The sequence below is a fragment of the Echiichthys vipera genome (genome assembly GCF_963691815.1).
Source record: "Echiichthys vipera genome assembly, chromosome: 18".
Lineage (NCBI taxonomy): Eukaryota > Metazoa > Chordata > Actinopteri > Perciformes > Trachinidae > Echiichthys > Echiichthys vipera.
The window spans coordinates 1,889,551-1,900,590 of NC_139843.1; the positions used below are offsets into that span (position 1 = coordinate 1,889,551).

General features: G+C 43.4%; 1 protein-coding gene across 1 annotated transcript; it reads left to right on the forward strand.

Annotated features, from left to right (window-relative positions):
• The first annotated feature begins 769 nt into the window (after positions 1–769).
• Positions 770–10,305, forward strand: LOC310961027 (neoverrucotoxin subunit beta-like). Its single transcript, XM_083932940.1, has 4 exons — positions 770–887; positions 4,445–4,579; positions 6,903–8,366; positions 8,466–10,305. Exons 2-4 carry the CDS (start codon positions 4,453–4,455, stop codon positions 9,020–9,022), a joined length of 2,148 nt encoding a protein of 715 aa, XP_083789066.1. The 5' UTR covers positions 770–887; positions 4,445–4,452; the 3' UTR covers positions 9,023–10,305.
• Positions 10,306–11,040: the final 735 nt, after the last annotated feature.

Sequence of the window (11,040 nt, forward strand, 5' to 3'; positions counted from 1 at the left end):
TCATCAGTGGAACCGGATACAGCTGGGTGGAACCACGCCTACCGGCTCAAGACGGGCACACACCAAGAGGAGAGACACATGCAGGGAACAACAGACACTCATCCAGGTCACTATAGTTGAGGCTATTATCTACCGTATTTTTCGGATTATAAGTCGCAGTTTTTGTCATAGTTTGGCAGCGGGTGCGACTGTGTGTGTGTGTGAGTGTGTGTGTGTGTGTGTGTTAATGTGTGTGTGTGAGAGTGTGTTGGTGTGTGTCTGTGTGTGTGTGTGTGTGTGTGAGTGTGTGTGTGTGTGTGTCAGTGTGTGAGTGTGTGTAAAATGAAAAAATAATAGTGAAAATTGAATTTCCCCATTCGCGGGACAAATAAAGGAATTCTTCTTTATTCTGCATTTTCGGCCGGTGAGACTTTTACTCCGGAGCTTTTAATCCGAAAAATACGTTATATATAAAGTCACAATCCTCCTTTTTTGTTCTCCCTTTGCTTGGAACTGAATAAATGTCCTTTCAACTTAAAAACCAAGTTATTTCTTTAGTTTTCCAGTTTATTTTCAGTTTGCCTTAAGATTTCCTTGATGTGATTGAAGTCTGCTTATAAAACCCTGCTCTCTACCTCGCTGTCATGGACACCTTACCTTACCTTATCTGGCCTGTCTTTAAACAACACATTCCTCACTGAACAACACTGTAATATGACTACAGTCCTCAGGCCTGGGGGCGTACATAAGGAATATTTGATCAGGCATGCTGAGGTGTTTAATGGGAGGAGTGAGGAGAAGAGACAGGGTATAAATTATATCGCAGGATCACAGATCGGGACACTGGAAACTCCAGTTGCAAGTCAAGAAGACTCCCACATCGAAGCTGATCCACACAACTTCACCAGGTGAGGACAAACTGGGTAGAGAAAGACCGAGGTAGAGAAAGACAGAGGTAGAGAAAGACCGAGGTAGAGAAAGACCGAGGTAGAGAAAGACCGAGGTAGAGAAAGACAGATGTAGAGAAAGACAGAGGTAGAGAAAGACAGAGGTGGAGAAAGGCCGAGGTGGAGAAAGGCCGAGGTGGAGAAAGACAGAGGTAGAGAAAGACAGAGGTAGAGAAAGACCGAGGTAGAGAAAGACAGATGTAGAGAAAGACAGATGTAGAGAAAGACAGAGGTAGAGAAAGACCGAGGTTGAGAAAGAAAGAGGTAGAGAAAGACAGAGGTGGAGAAAGACAGAGGTAGAGAAAGACAGAGGTAGAGAAAGACAGAGGCAGAGAAAGACAGAGGTAGAGAAAGACCGAGGCAGAGAAAGACAGAGGTAGAGAAAGACCGAGGTGGAGAAAGACAGAGGTAGAGAAAGACAGAGGTAGAGAAAGACAGAGGTAGAGAAAGACCGAGGTAGAGAAAGACCGAGGTAGAGAAAGACCGAGGTAGAGAAAGACCGAGGTAGAGAAAGACCGAGGTAGAGAAAGACGGAGGTAGAGGAAGACAGAGGTAGAGAAAGACAGAGGTAGAGAAAGACAGAGGTAGAGAAAGACAGAGGTAGAGAATGACCGAGGTGGAGAAAGACAGAGGTAGAGAAAGACAGAGGTAGAGAAAGACCGAGGTAGAGAAAGACAGAGGTAGAGAAAGACAGAGGTAGAGAAAGACTGAGGTAGAGAAAGACAGAGGTAGAGAAAGACAGAGGTAGAGAAAGACAGAGGTAGAGAAAGACAGAGGTAGAGAAAGACCGAGGTAGAGAAAGACCGAGGTAGAGAAAGACAGAGGTTGAGAGAAAGACAGAGGCAGAGAAAGACCGAGGTAGAGAAAGACCGAGGTAGAGAAAGACAGAGGTGGAGAAAGACCGAGGTAGAGAAAGACCGAGGTAGAGAAAGACCGAGGTAGAGAAAGACCGAGGTAGAGAAAGACAGAGGTAGAGGAAGACAGAGGTAGAGGAAGACAGAGGTAGAGAAAGACCGAGGTAGAGAAAGACCGAGGTTGAGAAAGACTGAGGTTGAGAAAGACAGAGGTAGAGAAAGACCGAGGCAGAGAAAGACAGAGGTTGAGAAAGACAGAGGTAGAGAAAGACAGAGGTGGAGAAAGACAGAGGTAGAGAAAGACAGAGGTGGAGAAAGACAGAGGTAGAGAAAGACAGAGGTAGAGAAAGACCGAGGCAGAGAAAGACAGAGGTTGAGAAAGACAGAGGTAGAGAAAGACAGAGGTAGAGAAAGACAGACGTAGAGAAATGGCTTTTTTATAGTTAGAATTTTACTGGACTGTGTAAAACAGGGTGGTGTCCCATGGTGGTGTCAAACAGGGGTGTCACACCAAACAGGGGTGTCACACCAAACAGGGGTGTCACACTGATCCAGTGAAGAGTCGCTGTGGCTGCAGGTTTTCATCCCAACCAATCAAAAACACACCCGGGCCAACAAGTCAACCGTGTGAAGACAGTTCTGGGCCCAGTATTTCAAAATTTGTAATCTGGATCAGAATAATCCGGATAATGAAATCCTCCTTTTCTCAGTCATGGATCACGGTGATCCTGCTGACTTTATCTGAGTATTTCAAAACACAGGCAGATCGGATCACTGTGATCCCTACCTGGCCGGATACGGATTTCCCAATCTCAAGTCTCCGCCTCCGGGATCTGAAACATGGTGGACTACTTCATGAAAGGAGTAGCAGAGAGCCGACTTTCACGTCAAAAGTGTAAGTTAACCGTCGTCTATTGTGTAGCGGTTTTAATACCATACGAACGGCAACCAACACATCATGCAAGCCAACTATTTGAATTGTCACCTTATTAAAAGCAGGCCGTGGCGATCGCTAATTGAGACGCGGCCGTGCTAACGGGAGCTAACGCGGCTCCATTGACTTGTGTGTTAAGCAGCTAGCGGGCTATCATTAGCGGCTATCATTAGCGTCACGGCAGATTTACAGTATAAGCAGGCTGCATTGTGTACAGACCTGCTCAGTGCTTAGAAAACACAACGCAACACAGTTTGAGTATTAACTACAAGGTTTGTTCAGAAGGTTCAGAATGCTACAGTAGCCTAATGCTGGTGATGATATCATGTTTTTGTGTAGGCTACATAAATACAATTTGGGATTGTGGATTAAGATACTCATACACCTTCTACCTTCAGAGTCCACTCACAGCCATGGACCACTCAGCTACAACAGGGTGAGTGCTGGAAATCCTCGAAAATGCTTTAATTGTATTGATACATTTAAGACTTTCAAGTAATTGGAGTTTGAATAAAGTGCTTGAAACTGCTTAAATTTGTAATGGCATTACTTTCATGGTATTGGTCAGTGACACAATTAGAAACATTTCTTCATCCTAATTCCTCTCCAACATTGGTGAGAGCTTGTTTTTTTTTTGCATTTCACTACACTGTTTTTAAACCTTGGTTTTAGCTTTGCATGTGACCAATAAACTTATCTATCTACCACATCAGGCACGGGGGCGAGAGCCAGAGCCAGCGCCAGCGCCAGAGCGACGGCGACGGAAGAGGCATGCCGGGGATGAGGAAGCCTATGAGAGGCTCCTCAAAATGGTGACCGAAAGGGCAGTCAAACAGACTGAACTGGCCAAACGGCAAATTAAGCTGACGCTGCTTCAGCAAAAAGAGACAGAATTAACAATCAAGCTGTTAGAGAAACAGCTTGACATTTGAAATAGCATGGTCCTCAGTGGTCACATTATTTTTTGTTGGAATAAAACTTTGTTTGGACCCTGCATTCCTTTGTCTTTCTCTGTTTTGGTACATGCAAGTTACAATGTTTGGTGAACTAGAATTTGAGAAATAATTGTAATTTTATTTACAGCAGTTTTACAGTGTGGTCAAAAATTTTACTATGCTTTACATTTTTTGATATTACTTAAATTACTTGTTAGAAGTACAACACTAACACTTAAGTGTAACAAACATCTTGAGTAACAATATCTAGGAGAAGTATGCGCTGAGAGTTTGTCAATCCAAGTCAAATCCACCTCTGAGGTGGGATTCAAATGATCCTGAAATTTTGGTATCAAGTTGATCCAGATATCTGACTTAACTTTTGAAATACCCAAATCAGCCTTTTATCTGGATTCAGGGGAGGATTGGATTACCAGAGCTGAAACCCTGATCTTCAGGATCAGGATTCTCCTGATCTGTGTTGAAATACCCAGTTTTCAGATCAGATCTAGATTTAATCCAATCCGACCAGGATAATCCTGTCAGATCACGTTTGAAATACTGGGCCCAGGTGATTGAGTAAGTTGAGTCAGGTGTGTTTTTGATTGGATGGCATGAAAACCTGCAGCCACAGCGACTCGTAACTGGATCAGACTTGTCTGCAGGGGTTTACTGCATTTCTAAGAACAGCAGACTGCATATCAGTCTCTCTGGACAAGATTTGCTCACAGTGCATAAAACTCTCTACAGTAATGTAATCAACTCTAGAGGGTGACTTAAGTGTCGTCTCAACAGGTGGAGAAATGGCCTCAGGAAAGATCGTTCAGCAGTCTGTAGAATCGGCCTCGAGTCGCATGACCATCGCTGCCCTGGGGCGACCGTTCACCATAGGAATGCTCTATGACGCTCGGACTGATGAGCTGATCCCAGGTAAGTCCTGACTAAGTTCTTCTATCTAACATCGGTCAATGCATTGCTTTAAATAACTTTGAAATAATTGTATAAAGCGGTGAGACTAACCTCATTTATGCAACATTCATACACACGAGAGGTCGGCCGAGAGTGGATTTTTAAAGGCCGATATAATAAGGATAGTTTGGAGCAGGAAAAAGCAGATAGCTGATTAATCAGGCGATATTAAACACATGCACACACACACACATGCACACACACACATGCACATGCACACACACACACATCCCCATGAACAATCTCTGACTTTATCAGCAGCCAGCAACTGTTAACTAAATCCTCCAGCTGTCATCTGTAACGTAAGAAACAAGATGTGAATGAATGTTAAATTAATTCACTAAAGCTTATGGATAAAAATAGATTAATAGATTTTTAATAGCTATAAATGTGATTGAGATATAATGATTATTATATATTAATATACAGCACAGAGCAAACGTTTGGACACACCTTCTAGTTCAGTGAGTTTCTTTCTTTTCACGACTGTTGACGTTGTAGATTCACACTGAAGGCGTCAAAACTATGAATGAACACATGTGGAAATATGAACTTAACAAATAAGTGTGAAAAAACTGAAAACACGTCTTATATTCTAGTTTCTTCACCTTTGGCTCTGATCACTGCTTTAAACACACTCTGCGTTCTCTGGATGAGCTTCAGGAGGTCGTCACCTGACATGGTTTCCACTCCACAGGTCAGTTGCGCCCTGTCAGCGTCAATCAGGGGGATTTCCTGCCTTATAAACGGGGCTGGGACCCTCAGAAGTCAGGTGGACACACAGCTAATAGTTAGCATGTGTTAGCATTTGTATTATGGCGAGAAAAAAGCAGCTAAGTAAAGTAAAACGAGCCGTCGTTACTTTAAGAAATGAACGTCAGTCAGAACGAAACATTGGGAAAACTTTAAAAGTGCATTTACGACTTTCATAGTCCTGAAAATAAAGAAAACTCTTTGAATGAGAAGGTGTGTCCAAAGGTGTGTCTGTACTGTAATTCATTTAAACTTGTATGTATTCAATATCTATTCAAATCTACACAGATTATTTAGTTGCACTTTAATATGGAGGAGATTAAGTTAATCTTCACTGTGTGCCACAAAGACAATAATCACAAAATAACTCTGGTTAAACAAGGTGAAGAGTGAAGGGATCTGAACTCAGTAGGGATGGTATGTTAGGACTTTACCTTTATCTCATCCATACTCGTACACTTCTGCTCTTTATCACCACTAAAGGATGGTTTGCTTATTTATAGTTTGTCTCAACCAGCAGCTCAAGTTTACAAGGTCGCCAAATCTTAAGATTCATGTCAAAATAAGATAAACAGACCTCACAGAGACATCTGTGTTCTTAACAAGCGATCAACAGTTAAGCTTAACAAACACTGTGTATGTGGTCGTGCAGAACGTGCCGGTGGAAATGTCGCTGTAAACGCTGAAATGTGATGCACGTTTAGGCTTGTTCAGCTCCGCCGAGGAGGTTATGTTTGTTGGCTTACAACTCGTAAAGGTTTTCATGCATTACAATAACGTGTGTTGTCGTCTCCACCTGGGTCACTCCTCCCCTCTCTCTCTCTCTCTCTCTCTCATTCACTGTGTGTGTGTTGAGTGAAGAGCAGCCGCGCCCATCGGTGATCGGAGACACAGATAGCAGAGCAGGGAATTGATAAAGACAACATCTTCCAAGCGTCTATGCGTAATATTTAATAAGACTTCCAAAAAGTGCTTTATGAATAGACCACAGTGCTGTTGTCTTCTCACTGCCAGCTGTTGCATGAAGTAGACCACGCGCTGTACAGTTATTTATGACCCTAAGAGCAGACTGATTGACTGTATTGAGAGGTTTTGGAGTAGAGGAGAGTGGTATAGATAACATCCCCATAGTCCAGAACAGATACAAAGGTAAACTGAACATTATGCTTTCCGTAGTTCTGGGTACTGCATGACTTATTTCTATTTTAATATATTAAAAATGTAGCTGTCATTGATGTCCAACATGTTTCAAAAATGTTTATTATGTAGGCAATTGATGTTTTTTGTCTGGGCCCCCTAGTGGCCAGGAGAGAATAGGCATGGGCCTGGAATAGCGCTCCATAGATCCGGCCTTGTTGTATAATGTTACACAAGGCCCTCAATCCTGTCATTATATTATTAAATAGTTCATATCCAATAAAGATTTCAGCTGTCTGTTTAGGGAACTGCTGGCATAAGAAGCTAAAACCTGAGTGATGATAGTTTCTGTTAATAACGACTTATCACCTGCGTTGTTTTCCCATTCCCATAGGTTTGACATTGTGGGATGCTAAAACTCTACAAGAGAACACAATCGAGAGCTCTCAGTTAACTACGAAATATGACATATCTGCATCTGATACCATTGAATCCAAGTCTAATCTGCTGGATGTTGAAGCTTCTCTCAAAGCCAGTTTCCTGTGTGGACTGATTGAAGTCGGAGGATCTGCCAAGTATCTGAATGATACCAAGAAGTACAAGAATCAGAGCAGAGTGACCTGTCAGTACAAAACCACCACCGTGTTCAAGCAGTTGGCAGTGAATGACCTTAGAACCGCGAAGACCCAACAGATAGATCCTATCAAGAGGGACTTGGCAACACATGTAGTCACAGGGATCCTCTACGGGGCAGATGCTTTCTTTGTGTTTGACAGTGAAAGGGTGGAAGCCAGCAATGTCCAGGACATCCAGGGCAGCATGGAAGCCGTGATAAGGAAGATCCCCACCTTTAGTATTGAGGGGAAAGTCAAGCTCACAATGACTGAGAAGGAAGAAGCCCTCACCAAGAAGTTCTCCTGCAAGTTCTTTGGAGACTTCATTCTTGATAGCAACCCTTCAACATTTAAAGACGCGGTTCAGACGTACGTAGATCTTCCAAAGTACCTGGGAAAGAATAAGGAAAAGGTCGTTCCAATGAGAGTCTGGCTGATGCCGCTGAAAAACTTTGATTCCGACGCTTCTGAGATGATGACTGGGATCAGCATCGAACTCGTGAGAGAGATACAGGATGCTCTGGAAGATTTAAAGGAAATGGAAATGAGATGCAATGATTGTCTGGAAGAGGAAGTGGCAAACAAATTCCCACAGATTCGAAAAGAGCTGAGCTCCCTCAAGAAGTTATGTGGGTACTATGTGACCAACATCAAGAAGACCATGAAGGAGCAACTCTCCTCCATCCGTGAAGGTAAAGAGGACGAGAGAGCCTTAAAGAAACTCTTTCAAGACAGAGACCAGTCGCCATTCAGTCATGACAAACTAAGCAAGTGGCTGGATGGGAAGGAGAGACAAATAAACGTCATCCAATCCTGCGTGGATATCATGAAGGGAACAAAGATCGTCACAAGTCGCTCACAGCTGGACAAAGAGGTCCTTTCCCCAGGTGTGGAGGACGCTCTGTGCTTTGTCTTCACCTCCCTGGACACTGCTGACCCCTGCCTTGATGAGATGGAAAACTACTTGGACACGTCTAAATCGGGGTGTATCCTGAAAGACCCGTGGTACTACTCAAATGAGGTTTTGATCAAAATGAGAGAAAAGGCCAAAGAATTTCAGGGCTTTGCCAAAGCACTGAAGAGCAACAAACAATTCTGCTTCCTCATAGCAGCAGTTGAAAATGTGAAATACACCGGCGCGACCATCTACCATTACAAGAACGGCATTCCCGTCACTGAAGACTACTCAAAGCCTGAACTCCCTCCAGTGGGAACCATCACAGACAGAAGGACTATGATCCCCTGTAAGTAATTTCTCTTTTTTTGGAGTCAAATACGCAGAACTACTAACCGTGCTTGACCATCAGATGAATTAACACCTTTGGTTTTGGTCTCTCCATCAGACTCCTGTGATGTCAACCTGGACCCAAACACTGCAAACCACAACCTCATCCTGTCCGAGGGAAACAAGAAGGTGACGCACGGAGAGTCGCAGTCATACCCCAATCACAGAGACAGATTTGACAAATGGCCGCAGGTGTTGTGCAAAGAGGGGTTATCTGGGCGCCATTACTGGGAGGTAGAGTGGAGTGACACTTCTCAGGAGGGTGTTTGCATCGCTGTTGCATACGGTAGCGTTAAAAGAACAGGATATGATCCGATGACCTGGTTTCTGAGCAGTGACAGAGCGTGGGTTTTTGTCAATAACTCAGAATCTTCCGGGTGCTTCCTTCGGGCGTATCACTGTGCTAAGCTGTGGGAAGTTCCTTTTCCCTCAACTGGTTGCAACAAAGTTGGGGTGTTTCTGGACTGGCCTGCCGGCACTCTGTCCTTCTACAATGTGTCCACCAACACACTGAGTCACTTTTACACCTTTCGCACCAAATTCACAGAGCCTGTTTATCCAGCCCTCTGTGTTGTCACCCCATCCAGTTATGCGTACCTGTGTCCTTTTGAGTAGGCGCAGTGCCGACTCGGTAGATTCTTGGTGCGTTCAGGGACATATGGGTTTACAGAACTCCACCAAACCCCATTTAAGCTTGAACATGTTTCACAAATTCAAAGAACGCATTCAAACAGGAACAGGATGATTGATTACATAGTAAAGTGACTTCATATATTAGAGCTAAGTTCAGTTTTGGGGGCTGCTATGCTTTAAGGGGGAATGGTTCAGTATGTTCAAAGCAATTTTTCACGCATTAGTTATTCGATGCACAGCCGTCTTCTCATGGGGTGAGAAGTTCAGCATCCGTGAGGAACTCGGAGTAGAGCCGCTGCTCCTTTGTGTTGAAAGGAGCCAGTTGAGGTGGTTCAGGATCATCTGGTAAGGATGAACCCTGGGCGCCTCCCTAGGGAGGTGTTCCAGGCACGTCCAGCTGGGAGGAGGCCTCGGGGAAGACCCAGGACCAGGTGGAGAGATTAGATCTCCACACTGGCCTGGGAACGCCTCAGGATCCCCCAGTTAGAGCTGGTTAATGTGGCCCGGGAAAGGGAAGTTTGGGGTCCCCTGCTAAAGCTGCTGCCCCCGCGACCTGACCCCGGATAAGAGGCTGAAGATGAGATGAGATAAGATAAGATGAGACCTCTTCTCAAACTGACTTGTGCATCGCATCGTTGTGATCAGCTTTAACTTTTAATTGCTTGGTATATCAGATGTTTGTTTTAGATACATAAAGATAAAGATACAAAGATGTTGAAATATTAATTCATAGCTCATTGATACACGATTTGCTTTATGTGCGCGCGGTTCAGGATCATCTGGTATGTGCACGCTTATAAGTTGACAAACCATAGCTCATGTCAACAACTGCATGACTTGTTATGTTGGGACTTATCTTGATGTTAGGAGGAAAATTGGTAATATGATTTCTTTGCCAACATGGTGGATGTTTAAATACCTGAATAACTGTTATTCTGTATGTCCCCGTTCACGTTGGTCTGAAGCTCGGCCTTCTTCTCTAACTAGTTTGTGCTTTTGAGCTTCACAACCTGTTTCAGTTTGTGTTGCTTGGTGCATCAGATATGTGTTTAATTGTTTAATTGTAATGTTTTTCTCAGTCTAGATTCTTTCTTCAAAATTACTTATATTAAAACATAATTGCTGTGTCAACACTTAGTCCTGAAATTTAACCCAAGAAATAAAACCAGTTCAGTCACTTAACACCACTCCTGTGACACTGCAACACCTGTTGTTTATGTTGACTCTGTTCTTGAGCACGACATTCAATAAACACTGGACTTTAACGCCGTGTGCTGCTTTATTTCCTGCACTAAATATCTTAAACTGTATAATTGATTAGCATCTTTATCCATAGCCATTAACTTTAATTTAATTATTAATGTGCTTGTAAATTAAAAATGCACTTGGTAGCATGAGTTTGATCCTGCATGATGCTCAGGTGAAGCCTCATTGCTGCAGCTCCTGGAGAGCCGGAAGAACACTGGGAACTTCCTCCAAACTTCAGTCCTTCACAATAAAAGTCCATCAGTGTTGTCCAAACATCCAGGACCAAACTTCATTCCTTCACAATAAAAGCCCATCAATGTTGTCCAAACATCCAGGACCAAACTCCAGTCCTTCACAATTAAAGTCCTTCACAATAAAAGCCCATCAATGTTGTCCAAACTTCAGTCCTTCACAATAAAAGCCCATCAATGTTGTCCAAACTTCAGTCCTTCACAATAAAAGCCCATCAATGTTGTCCAAACAGCCAGGACCAAACTTCATTCCTTCACAATAAAAGCCCATCAATGTTGTCCAAACATCCAGGACCAAACTTCAGTCCTTCACAATAAAAGCTCCAAAATGAATTAGCTACAATGTTGCCTCTGTGGCTGCTGCTGATGCAGCAACGTAAAAGTCTACTGGGCTGTTTCCATCATCAGTATGTTGTTGTTGTTGTTGTTGTTGTTGTTGTTCTTGATGACACAGAGATCCAGGACTACAGCCCAGAAGATGCAGGTCTACAATCAACCAAT

Coding starts and splice junctions, on each gene's coding strand:
- LOC310961027 (XM_083932940.1), top strand. CDS start 4,453: ATGGCCTCAGGAAAGATCGTTCAGCAGTCTGTAGAATCGGCCTCGAGT. Junction 4,580..6,902: donor GACTGATGAGCTGATCCCAG/GTAAGTCCTGAC, acceptor CCATTCCCATAG/GTTTGACATTGTGGGATGCT. Junction 8,367..8,465: donor CAGAAGGACTATGATCCCCT/GTAAGTAATTTC, acceptor TCTCTCCATCAG/ACTCCTGTGATGTCAACCTG.